Source organism: Mesoplodon densirostris, chromosome 9, assembly GCF_025265405.1.
Source record: "Mesoplodon densirostris isolate mMesDen1 chromosome 9, mMesDen1 primary haplotype, whole genome shotgun sequence".
NCBI classification, from domain to species: domain Eukaryota; kingdom Metazoa; phylum Chordata; class Mammalia; order Artiodactyla; family Ziphiidae; genus Mesoplodon; species Mesoplodon densirostris.
In genome coordinates this window covers 40,915,635-40,929,426 of record NC_082669.1, presented here as the reverse complement: position 1 = coordinate 40,929,426, position 13,792 = coordinate 40,915,635, and the positions used below count along the sequence as shown (strand labels likewise).

The window sequence follows — 13,792 nt, the reverse complement described above, 5'->3', positions numbered from 1 at the left end:
TCCCTCTCCCCTCCCCTCCCTTCCCCCCCCCAATCTTCCTCTCCCTTTCTCTTCAGTCTTATGCTATTCCTTCTATCTGGGAATAAGGCAGCTTCTCTCACATGGGAAAATTCTACTCCTGTGTCAAATTTTAGCTCAGATTTATACGCTTTTCCTCTGAGTAGTTTACTACCACCCTACTTCTCTTCCCCACCTAATGATAAGGTAGTTCCCCCATCTTTGTAAATTACCACCATCAAACACTGGTTTTATATTAATTTTATGTTAATTGCCTGTTTGTCTCCCCTCCCCCCCCTTCCTTACCTAAACTCCAAGGTCACTAAGGCTGGGACAATGATATCAGTCTAGTTCACCACTGCAACCCCCATATTACTCAAAAATAAAATAAAGATGAAATAAAATTCACATTTTATGGCAAGACAAGAAAAATTTAAATGTAAGCATTTTGTCTGCCGATTTGGGCCTCCTCCCTCCCCGTTAGTGTGTATTGTGCATCTGCAGTAACAAGACCTCCTTAGGAGATAACCTTCCTTTTTCATCCTGTAAGGGGTCATGATGACCACTACTCACTTCGTTAAGTGCATATCTGGATTGTATAATCTGTTGATGCCTCATTTGATGTATAATCCTTTGTCTCAAAAACGTGTACAAGTGTGCTTTGCCATGTAACGGGCAGAACAGTTCTCAAAGCTTTCTGAAAGGCCATCTCCCAGGTTATAAACCTCAGGTTGGCTCGAATAAAAATCTCCATTTCTTTCTTAGATGGACAATTAATTTTTTTGTCAACAATGCATCTTAAATGAATGAATAAAATAACAGGTGATAAAGAGCTTACAGTCTAAGTTAGGAAGTAGGATCTAGACATAAACATGTAACATGTATTAGACTGTATAACTGCCAAGAGAAATGTATATCAATTAGTGGTATGAGTACTGACACCCTCCCACGTCCCCTAGGTACTGTGAAAAAACTCTCTCTATACCTGTTTTCCACTTGTAAAACAGGGATAATAGTACTTGCCCTGCCTACTATAGAGATGATAAAAGGTTCAAATAAGGTAAGTAAAAAGCATCTTCTTTAGTATTCTTTAATTGCCGTCAAATTTAGCAAGAGATGAGAATTGGAAGAAACCGCTCCCAAAGCCCAATGGTGAACACGTTAAGTCCATAAATGGGAAATGTAACAGACTTTACCTTGATTTTGTTGCAAAGCCCTGCAGCCGTCCTGTGCTGGACCCCTTTGTTCAGTGTTCTCAACCTTGGCTGAACATCAAAATCCCCTGAGGAGCTTTAACTTCTCCTGATGCCTAGAGGGCACTCCACACCAATTAAATCGAAACCTCTCCTTGGAGTCAAGATGCATCTAGGCTGTCTGCAGATGATAAAACATGAATGAAAACAATTTGTCCAAACACAATTTAGTAAAAAACAAGCTGGACATCAGGACAATTCAGTCAAAACAAAACTTACCTGAAATCAATTACTCCAGTAATGATTATACACAAATTTAAAATATGAAGTAGTTTTGTGACGTAACTCTTTGGATGTTCAAAGGCAATTTGCTTGTTTGATTTTGAGAATTGTTTTCTACTTTTTAATCTTTTAAACCTGGTCTGACTGTTAGCCACTCTTCACACTCTGCATGATTTCAAAGAGTGAAAGGGTGATTCAGCCTGTGTGTAAATGTTCAACATTATGGAGTGACTTTCCCAAATTAACCTATTCCACCTACCACTCCAGGGAAGAAGAAAACAGAAGTACAATGAGATCCTTCCTACCTATCTCCCATCCCACACACATACACAAAGTTTATTTCATTGTGACCTATATTCAGTCTGCACCATTTTCTTTTTCTCTAAAAGTTGATCAAAGTGTAATAGGAAGTCAGGCAATGATGGTCCCTGTCTCATGAAAAGCCCTGTCAAGCCAAAGGCAAGTCTGTGCTAGGAAAATCCCCCTTTTTTCAAGAAGAGAGGTTAGAAATGACTTTGACCTCATGTCCACTGACCCCAAAGAAAGAGAGAAAAGTGTTCCTTTAACTTGCTATACTTTTTTTTTAACCACTGATCCTTCCCTCCCCAACATGCACACACATACACTGTATTATGTTAGTCTGTTTCTATTTCTTTCAATCAAAGAATCCCTGGAGCAATATAAATATGCGATAATTGGTGGTTTGGCCAAAATAAATTACAAAGTAATTTGAGCTGTATGCTTTGATTTTTCCAGGAAATATGCACACTTATGTGATTAGAAAAGAATATGGATATATAAATACCATGTGTTAATATTAGTTATCTCTTGAGGGTGGGTTGTTTTATGGCTTTTTTCCCTTTGAGCGAATTTTCATATATTATTATATTGAGTGTGCATTGTTTTATACTAAAAATAAAAAAATCAGAAAATCAGCAAAAGGATTCCCGTTATTGAAGATTTTACAATTTCCTACTGACAAATTTGCAATTTCAGTAGGATTGTCAGTAGGAAAAATTAAAATAGCTTCAATACAAACTAGCTGTTTGAAATAAATGTGTTCAGTTTGGGAAACAGTTGTATCTTAGTTGTTCAATAAATTGTGAAATACAGTGCTTTTGGGGAAAATACATGTATAAAATTTACCTAATGGGTTTTGGAAATGAAGAAACAACACAAAAATCTGAACACAATATATACCAACCATGCAGACTACTTGTAATTCACAAATGTGTCAGCAGATGGCAAACATGAGCTTTAAATTTATAAAGTTTTGCTTTAGCCCAAAGTACTGTAGGAATGGCAAAAACCAAGGCAACTATTTATTGACAGCTGTATTTTTTTTTTTACCTATAATCCTTCAATAAAGGACATAGGATCAAGTTTTGACTCTGAAAGCCCTTTCTACTGGCTTCTTAGATTGTTGAACTAACAGATGTACACTGTGCTTGCACTGAAGAAAAAGAAATAATAAAGCACACTATATTACATTTTATTGGATGTAATAGATTTTATATTTTGCAAGCTATAGCTATTGCTGAAAATACATAAAAATGAAATTATTCAAATGTATCTGTCTATAAGTTAAGACCTGACTGCTTTAATGAGGTTATATTTTATTGGTGGTCCTCAAAGTCAGGTCCCTGGACCAGCAACAGCTGCATCACCTGGGAAGTAGTTAGAAATGCAGATTCTTAGGCCCCACCCAGGCTTACTAAATTACACCTCTGGGATGGAGCCCAGCAATACATTTTACCAAGTGCTCTAGGTGATTAAAATACCCACTGAAGTTTGAGAACCAGGGGCTGTAAAGAGGCTTGAAATACAGAAGAGAGGTTCTGAATTTATGATTTCTGTTCAGGTATAGCTGATGTAAAAAGTGATAATCAACAATGTAGTTAATTACTTCTTTCATATGGTTTAGTGTTCAAACACAATAAAGTCTGTAAAATAAGGAACGTAAAATAGTACCCAATTTACATTGACTCAGAAGGGTAGAAGCCATTACATAATTTCCATGCATTTCTTATACTGAAAGAAGAATTTCAGTTTACTTTCCCCTTTGCATTATATTGAAAGGGAAAACATTATGGTAAATTTTGCATTACAACCTATCGATTGAAACAAATTCAAACTAAGTCAAAATAGGATTATTTCCAAGGAGTAGAGAACAATCTTCATGAAAGAAAACAGTCCTTTACAAAACATGTGTTATTCTTATTGTATTAACACACATATATGTTCTGTTTTCTCTAAGGCATAGCCAAATCCTCCTGCAATTCTTCTGTCACTGAAATAAGAGGCACAGCCATTTTAAATTAACAACAAATACACCCAGACACACTTTCATTTGTAAAAAAGAGAAGGTGTACAAAAATTGTTTATCTAATGTGATAATTTTATCTGAAACACTACTATGCTTCAATTATCTTACTATTTGAATATTTTTATTAATTCAAAATTTCTCAAAGGATATATAAATTGACAGTTCCCATGAAGATTCAGTGTTTACTCAACTTCTTCAGTATAGAGGCAAACTTTTTTCTCATCTTTAATATATAAATACAGTTTTCACACAGTTTTAATAAATAGACTATTGGTAAATCACATTAGGTGCTTATGAGGGTAAATAACAAGGGCAAAAATCTTAAGTATTCATTGTATTTTCACTCCCTAGATAGGTAATTATTTGTGTCTAACTTCCGTGGTAACCAGATATAATAGTGTTGAAACATCGTGATCTTTATGCTTAGATTTTATCTCCTGGCCATAGTTCAGGTGTTCTATTATCTAGGAATGTGTGTGTTAGAATTCTCTCTCTCTCTACATGTATATATACATGTGTGTGTGTATTTGTTTAAACCTGAACTTTAAAATATGGACTTAGATAAAATCATAAAATCATATCAATGGTTTAGCTTCACCCACCTGAGGTTGTAAGTATCTACCTAGGTATCTATCAGTCATTACCAGGAAGGCAACTTCATAGCCCTTTTGGATGCAAGATTCTAGGTGAAAAGGATTGGCTTAAATAATAAATTTCATTTGGGGTGTGTGTTCGTGTATGTGGCTGTACACGTGTAGCTGTATGCACTGGTGATGGTTGGAAAGAGGTTAAGAAGGTATCAGAAGGGTTGGGTTACTTTCTGAGGATTTGGAGCCATCTTTATATAACTTCCTGTCCTTTGATGAAAACTAGGGCCAGTATTTTTCCTAAGGCCCTATATTCTTCTCAACTAGATGTCCCTGCAACAGAGTTTCAACGCCCCTCTTACAAGGTTTTCAAATCCGAGGAATCTGGCCAATAAAATTAAACATGGTGCTTGCAGGGGTGTCTATGGAAATTCTCATCTACTTCCATCTGTCTTCAGCTCACTGCAGAACAAAAAGAGAACACTGTTTCCTTTTCTATTTTTTGAATATTACTTTAAAGCTGTAGTTTAATAAACCACTTGCTGGCTGCAGAGTTCGTGTAGGTGTGATCTTTGACATTAAATATATTCCAAAGAATGTGGTATGGAAAGTTTGAGAGTGGAAAGCAGATAAACATGGAGTTTAGACATGGTGCATTTTGACCTAGAATTTACTCTCAAGTAATTACACAGAATGCATACTAATGGATCATATTCTCCACTTCCTCTTATGGCTACAAGATGCTCTTAATACTTTTATGCTTCGGAAATGATTGCAATAATGAATTTATCTTTATCCAGTGGCAAAATGGACTTTCTCACTTGTGAAAGAATGCAACAGTGTGCAGAATTTACAAGGGAAGACACTACATAAAAGGCACATTTGTCAGTCAAATAAAACTCTGGAACTCCGAAATTCACACTGAAATGGGTATTTCTGGGTAAGGAGGACCAATGACTAAATGAAAGCAACTCTATCCCCTTGTATCTCACTTTCCCGTGACATTTCTTGGTGTGATTCCTGTTGTCATGCACCGTATCAGCTTTAGAATGATACTTACTGACAGTGTTATCTCTGCTTGAATAACACCTCTTCATCTGATGTTTTTTGGTGCAGGTGAGTAGGCTAAACTAGAGATTTAAAAGAAGAAAAAGACAGATACTACAAGAAATGAACAGATCTAACATATAAAAGCAGAATTTTGTTCATTATAAAATTAGTTTTCTTTATAGCTTACTGGTCCAATGCCCTTATGAAGCCCAAAGACACATGCACCCTAATGTTCACTGAAGCACTATTTACAATAGCCAGGACATGGAAGCAACCTAAATGTCCATCGACAGATGAATGGACAGAGAAGCTGTAGTACATAGGTACAGTGGAATATTACTCAAGCATAAAAGGAATGAAATTGGGTCATTTGTAGAGACGTGGATGGACCTAGAGTCTGTCATACAGAGTGAGGTCAGAAAGAGCAAAATAAAGATTCTATATTAACACATATATGTGGAATCTAGAAAAATAGTACAGATGAACCTATTTGCAGGGCAGGAACAGAGACACAAATGCAGAGAACGGACATGTGGACACGGTGGGGGGGCGGTGGACGGGGGAAAGGACGAATTGGGAGATTGGGACTGACATATGTGCACCGCCATGTGTAAAACAGACAGCTGGTGGGAACCTGCTGTATAGTGCAGGGAGCTCAGCTTGGTGCTCTGTGGTGACCTCGATGGATGGGATGGGGGTGGGGTGGGAGGGAGGTCCAAGAGGGAGGGGATATATGTATACCTGTAGCTGACTCACTCTGCTGTACAGCAGAAACTAACACAACATTGTAAAGCAATTATACCCCAATTTTAAGAAAGAAAGCAAAAAAGGAAAAATGATCTTGCCTTGGTTTCTGACTTACAGCTCCCTGGCTGTCTCCAATGACCACCTAGATTTTTCAGCCTTTTTATATTCAAGGTATAGAGAGCTCAAGCTTTCCCTTTAGTCACCTGAGATCCTTCCTTTGAATTCCTGTTTTCAATTTGAGCACATGCCTGTTTGCCAGGTAACTAATGTTGCTGAAGTCCTGTTTGCTTAGAGTGAAGCATGTGGCTGTGGCAGTCAAAGACTGACAACCAGAGAGATAAAGTCGCAGGTTCAAGTTCAGGGGCCAGAAACCAAAATTAAGGTAGCACCACAGAGCAGATTTTGGATCTGAAATCAGAAGCAGAACAAGTCAAGGGGAGTGCTTCATCGACAGTGGAGTTGTGGTTTGTGTTTTAGACCTAAGTGTATATAAGTTGCATGATTTGGTTGAATGACTTTAAGAGTCACGGTTACAGTCAGAAATGACCTCACCTTTCGGGTGAAATACCGATGTCTTGCCACCTTTTCTTTCTTTCAAATAAAATAAATGCTATTAATATGATAGAGGAATAGTCACATTTATAGACAACGTACATTATAATAGCACTTAATAAATGGTTGTCTTTTACCTGCTGCACCACCACAGGTTTTGCTGACAGATGGCAATAGGCTGATATTGCTTCTCTATCATGACTTGAAAACTTGATATTCTTTCCTGCAATTTGTTTTATTATAAAGGACACAGAGCCTTTATTGTATTTTGCTTAGATATTGATGTAAAAGTATTAATACACTTAGAAGACAGAAAAGACAGATATGTCCAAATCTTGAAAGACTTTGGGGATAGTAATGGGGCAGTGGACATCTAGCAGCATAGGGCCCTTCAAGTCCATTTATGTGAATAAGGCTGAGTGTTACCTCTTTCCTTGCTGATTCACAGTAAGGGACAGAGAGAAGGACAGTGTTGGCTTGTATAGCCACCCGCAAAGGGCTGTGGCTTTCTTGCCTGGGCAGTAAACTTGGAGAGCCCCCAGAGGTTGTGGAATGACGTTTGAGGTCCCCTGCCTTAATGAGTAGGTGGGGACCAATATCCTGATTGATTAATAACAAGGAGCGATCACTGTAGTCAATAAAAGACAATGCAAATTTGACAAGATTTTAGGTTTTTCTGTGAAGCTCCTAGAGTCTCTCTAGCAATTTTCAGTAACACAGTACATTTTGGCTTTGGGGGTTAGGCTTGCGATGCCTTGTGTGGCTAAAGAAACACAGCCTTTGGATGTTAAGGCAGGAAAAGCTTTGAAATCAGCAGTCTTTAGCTAATGTGAAGGAAAGTGAAGATGTTCCTAGATCTGCCTATAGTTAATTGATGTAGATAATACTGAACTGTTAAATTAGTGAAATAAATTTTTTTAGATCTAGAATTTGACTTTTCACAATATATTTCTTGGGAAATACATTCCTAGTAAAATATTTTGTATTCAGTAGGTCATTTTCCTGACAAAAAGAGTTTTAAAAAATACTTTTGTATAACTTTACTAGGCATCCACATCCCAGCAATTTCTGAATTGGTTTCCTCTGCTGTGAGTAACTGATGACGTGTGATTTATGGACTTGGAATAATTGCATTTCTTGGCTGTCATACACTTTGAGTAAGAAATATTACATATGTTTCCAGAAAAATGATTTAAGGGAGAAAAGAGTGAAGTGATGCCAAGTTCTGAAACTTTATTTAGAAATGGTGTTATAACCAAATGGTACTTAAGATGCTCTCTCTAAGTTTCTGAAATGTATTTGTTAAATAATTTTTGAAAATGTAGTTCTAAACATGCCACTTTCAAGCTAAGTCAATGAAAAAAGTAGAGGGCAGCATACCGTTCTCACCTTCTCAAGCCCAAGAAATGCAGAATTTTCCATTGACACATGGTGATAAGCTGAATAGATTTCTTCGAAAGTAGGAGTTATACATCTCACTTTACCTGTCAAACATAAAATATTTAATAATTTAGTGGAATTTTTGCATGAACAGATTTTGTTTTTAAACATGAAATCTCTAAAGCAACTTAACTTTACTATGTGTCTGACCTACACTGTATTTTTGCTAGTTTTGTTCAGTCCTTGGATTTAACTGGTTCATCAACTTCAAATTCCATGGAGTGTCTACCAACTCTTTTCACACATTGTTATAATGATAATTGGCTGACTGTGGAAGAAGTTTTATAAGTACTGAGGGTGAGGAACCATTCTCTTCGATGTGCTTTTGACTAGCATTGTCCAATAGGACTTTCTGAGATGATGAAAAATATTCTATAACTGTTGTCCACATGTGGCTGTTCAGCACTTTGACCGTGACTAGCTCAACTGAGAAACTGAATATTTGATTTTGTTTTAATTAATTTATATTTAAATTTAAATAATCACATGTGGATAGGATTGTGACTACTGTATCAGATTATATAATAGATCTTAGAACAGTGAATTTATGACCCTGAGCAATTCACATTTACACTTGTGGGTAGCCCTAACATTGGTTGCTCTGGATCATGTTCAAGGGTTTTCCTCAGTGGTTCTAAATTAGGGGGCAAAACTTCCCTACCAAAGATATAAGTGCAAATTTGTTGGATAGATTTTATTGTCACAACTGAAATGTCCTCCTGGCATTTAGTGGGTGGGGGCCAGAGATGCTTAATGGCCTGAAATGCATAGTACAGTCTGCACAATGAATTACTGTCCACCCTAAATGCCAGTAGCAACCAATCTGACAAATCCAAATAGGTCAGCGGAGTTCTCTAAATATTTCAAGTAAAGATTTCATTTGTGAGATCTCCTATCTCTAGTTAATTCTGTCTCCTATGATCTCTATCCTATTTCCTCCTGCCTCCTTAGGGACCTCACCTTCTTTTATCATGCTCATTTTATCCTGTATCTTTAACCACTTCCTGTCTACATTAAAGTGTACTTTAATCTTTCTCATTTGCTCAAACAGGAAAGATTAAATGCCCTTTCTTAATCCCATGTCCTCTCCTCATTCACAGCATCCTGTCCCCTGCCAATCTCAGAACTGCACATCTATTCATCAAGTTATCGGGGAAATTAGTTTTTGTATCGTGATGGAAAGAAAGCTCACACCATATGTAGTTTCAAAACACACCATTTATTATATAGACATATCAATAGAGTCATCATACTATGTCCCACTTCTAAGCAACTCATATATATGTATGTGTAGAGACACACACACGTTGAAAATTTTTCAGGCAGAGTCCACTTTTATTGTTTTATGCTTATAATTACTGTACCTTTCTGTAGCTAGTCTCTACAGCACATCACCACATTAGTTTCACATATTTTTTTCTAATTTAGTATCACACTTTTTCCCAAGTGTGGGCTCATGCTAAATCTGTAATGTGGTCACTTAAAATATTCTAGTTCATAGTTCAATGTTTTATGAAAATTAAATTTTTAAGTACTTGAACAATGTCTTCCTAACTTCCCCTACTTATCTCAAAAAGAATCACTACACATCCCAAATAAATCACTCTAAATAACTGAGTCCTGAAACTACTGAGTTAAAATAATTATATTAAAGACATATCTATACTTGGTTAAATACACTGTAGACTACTGGAATAATTGTGATGATGGCATCTCTTCTTAACTCTATGTCTAAGCAGTGATATGCCTACTTTTGTCCTTTAATGGGTGATTTCATGTATCATTTCAAAAGAAATTAAAACATCTTACTGATGTATTATAACCCTGTATTGTACAAACATGTCTACAAAGAAATGCCACCTAAAATTAGAGTCAGTGGTTATTCTTTCAGTACAAAACTACATCCTTGCATAAAATCAGTAGAACCATATACACACAAAATACCTGCATTATATAGTATAGATTTTCAGTGACAAAGATCATGCCTATTTATGGCATCAAATAAACAGAAATGAAGTTGATTCATTATTTGAGGCTGCATTTGTGGGCCACTTCTGTAAATTTGCTGGCTAGTGAAGTAATTCATACGAGTTAGGAGACTTAAAAAACTACACCAGCCAACAACAGTCCCGTCATTTCTTTTGAACATACACAACCAGATTTTTAATAAGCTGATTTAAATAGGGTAGGTGATGATCAAGTTGTTATAAAATTAAAAGACCTTCAGATTTCCATTAACTGGCATTATTTTTATTTTGTTAGCACAACTAAAACCTATATTTTGCTTCTAAATTATAACATGTTTTCATACTGGATGTTAAAGGTGTTAATTTACCTATCGTTCAGTAAGTAACTCATAAAAAATGACTTGAAAACTGATTAGCTTTGGGGAATAATAGAAGTGTACAATACAATGAGAGTTATATATTTTAAAATATATACTTTCTTTATCTGTTGCCACAAGTTATATCCTCATAAATATTTTCAAAGACCAAGCTATTTTCTCGCCTATATGTAGTGTCATAGGTTACTATTTTAACATTCCGTTATGGAAGAGAGGGTTGAATTTAGCTGTGTAAATATAAGCCTATCTTTTAATTTCTTCTACAGAGAACTCTTTCAGGTTCTTTGGATATAGGCATTCTTAAAAAATGGTCTGTATTTTTCCATGTGAATTGTAAAACAAAACCAAAAAACCTAAATTAAATTCTAACAAAGCTAATTGTACCTGCATCTTTTGGGCTTACATCATCTGTCCTTTTATATAATTTAATTGGGCTGTAAAGTGTTTGAAATATAAATAACATGAATAATTGCAAGTCATTCTGTCTATATTTATAAATGTGAAAGTATTTGAATTAAAGTTGTTATGCTTATAAATCAATATTAATCATTGTTCTTACATAAATATCATAATAATAGTAAAATGGCCAAATAATTAAGCAATCTATCTTGATACTACACTATTCAGATCACTTAACTCCATAATATCAGCCACAATAATATTTACACACAGCAGACATAATAAAGAAATAAAACTGAAAAAATTTAGTAGAAATTAAATGTGACTTTGTGGGCATAGAAAAGCCTTGGACAACTGCTTTCCCATTTCTGTGGGAACAGAATCTTGACAATATCCCCACAACACCACAATTTCCTTTCTACTACTTATTTACATTCATGAATGCTATAAATATGTCCTATATATATTTTCTATATTTACAGTATATATACACACACATACACACACACACACATACTTTATTTTATTCTTAGGCTCATTCATGAACATGCCCATCAATCTACACAGTATAATCAAAACATATTCATTTATAACTTTTCGCTCTGTGGAAAAATGCAAAAATATCATACAGATTAATATTGTCTCTCTAAAAAACCTCTTTTTTATGTTTTAGGTTGTGTTTTGTAATTTACAAATAAATTATGAAATATAGTTCATTCACAAATTGAAAATAATTACAATGTTTTTATAACAAGGCATTGCTGAGGTTTTAAATTGTGGCATTCTTTGAAGCCATCGTCTTTCAGAACAAAGACATCAATAAATTATTGTTATTTCTTGATATTTGCACTTTTTAATTACTTATATGAAATGTCATTACAAATCTAACACTCATGCTAGTCAAATAGTGTTTGTGTAGAATATGAATCTTTCTATTTTATCTATTCCTTTTTTTTTTCCTGAAAAGTCTTTTTTAGAACAATCTGGAAAGTTGGTTGAAATTACTGTACTAGAACATTTCTGGAAGGTTTTTCACCAGTAAAAAAAAAAAAAAGCTGAAGAAGTAAAGTGAGGCAAAATTGAGGAAGAATAATTTTAGTAAGTACTCAGGAGAGATAACAGCAAATGCAAGAACTGTTTTAACTTATCTCCTAGTCCTTTGGTATTTCTTTGTCTCACGAAAATCTTAAAAAATGTTCAGTTCTTTAAAATATTGATTATACTCTTCCATTAAATATCAGCTGTGGTCCTCCATTGCTCATGTTGTCTGTCATTTCCTGTTAGGAAAATAACATGAATTAATTAAAATTCACTTTCAGAGTAAGACATTAATTTGATTAATGGGTTTACAGAACAGAAATTTCAAGCCATTGAAAAACTTGCTGACTTTTGGGGGAGGACAAGGATTAGTGTTGTTGCTAAATTTGAGGAAATGAAATTTCATGGCATCTTGGAACCCATGAAACACTGAAGTGACAGTCTGTTGGACCAAAGTCTTCTACCCACAGCAACAGTTCAATCTCTCCCCAGCCCCCTTAGTCTCCCCTCTTGGCCCTCAACTCTGTTTTGGAAAGACCTCACCTAGAAAGAAGATGGTTAAATACTCAAGTTTTTTCAATGTATAGGTTCCTCTGTTGAGCATGTCAACAAAATGCCAACAGATTCTGGGGGTTACCTTTGCTCTATAGAAAAATGTGTGGGCTTTTCATGAAGAACTGAAAAATTCCACCAGGGGACTGCCTATCTGTAACTGAAGATCACTAATAATTCATAGTAGGATAGATTGCTTTTCATGACACTTCACTCATACAGTAAAAAACAAACTGTAAAAGCTGAAACTAACACACCATTGTAAAGAAATTATACTCCAATAAAGATGTTAAAAAAAACCACACACAAAAAAAATAAATTTAAAAAATAAAAATTAAAAAAAAGCTCTTAACATGTTTTTTAAGAGATCAATTACTAAGTAGTTAATAAGGAAAACTACATGGGAAGGCAACAGAAATTTCGATATCAAGAATGAACTTACATAAAAAGTTTCACTTGCAATTTTAGAAAATACGTTAATTTAAGAAAAATTCAGATGCTTTGAAATCATGTTTTGTTAAACGTTAAACTCTTCCCTACACAATAAAAGGTAATGAGGACATGTGAGGCCCATTCACATTTATAATGGTTAGTGCACCATATTATAAATAATATTTAGGCAAAACTATCTAAAAATAGATGAAAACATCTTTCCACACTTGAACAAGCCTATTTGCAAAAGAGCTGTAAAGAGGACTCCAATTGAAATAAATTATTTTCTCAATGATCTTCAGCCTATCAGGTATATCTAATTTCTGTTTGGGTGAACTAAAAGTAAAAAGTAATGTGTTTGCTTCTGTAAACTTTAGAAATTCTTCCAAATCTTTATTTCAGAAATGAAAAGATATCACATGCCTCATTTTTAGTATCTTCTCTTTGAAAACTCAGTATAGGAGATGGAGTAAAATACAGATGCTTACTTCTTGGATTTGGTGGTTTTGAAAGTTGCTTAGGAGAATCAGTGAGGGACTGGAAGGTAGGAATTGGTCTGATTTTGGAACTTTGCTTTGGAAAACGTTGGTGTCTTTTAGAACACGGGGTAGAGCTACAGTCAAGAAAATGCTGAGGAAGAAGACAATATGCAGAGAAGACTCTTCCTCTTCTCACGTCAAGACCCATCTCTCCATGCAAAGTGCCTTGCTCCTTCCAGGCCATAAGGGTAGTGTTGTATGTGGGTATCTACTATATCTACCCTAATGAGGTGCTGAGGAATTACCTAAGGCCTAAAAACTCATACCAGTTTAGGGTAAAAGCTCTGACAAAAAGTGGAGAAGTTCTCTGGGCG

General features: G+C 35.2%; 1 protein-coding gene across 3 annotated transcripts in view; it reads right to left on the bottom strand.

Annotated features, from left to right (window-relative positions):
• Positions 1-12,080: 12,080 nt before the first annotated feature.
• The window catches only part of TMEM196 (transmembrane protein 196), a 210,511-nt gene continuing 208,799 nt past the window's right edge, over positions 12,081-13,792 (bottom strand). For 2 of the 3 annotated variants that reach the window (XM_060108595.1, XM_060108596.1), the window contains exon 4: positions 12,081-12,194. In XM_060108595.1, the coding sequence (XP_059964578.1) occupies positions 12,135-12,194 (60 nt within the window). In that variant the 3' untranslated portion in view covers positions 12,081-12,134. The remainder of the gene's footprint in view (positions 12,195-13,792) is intronic. The other variant, XM_060108597.1, reaches the window with a different exon arrangement.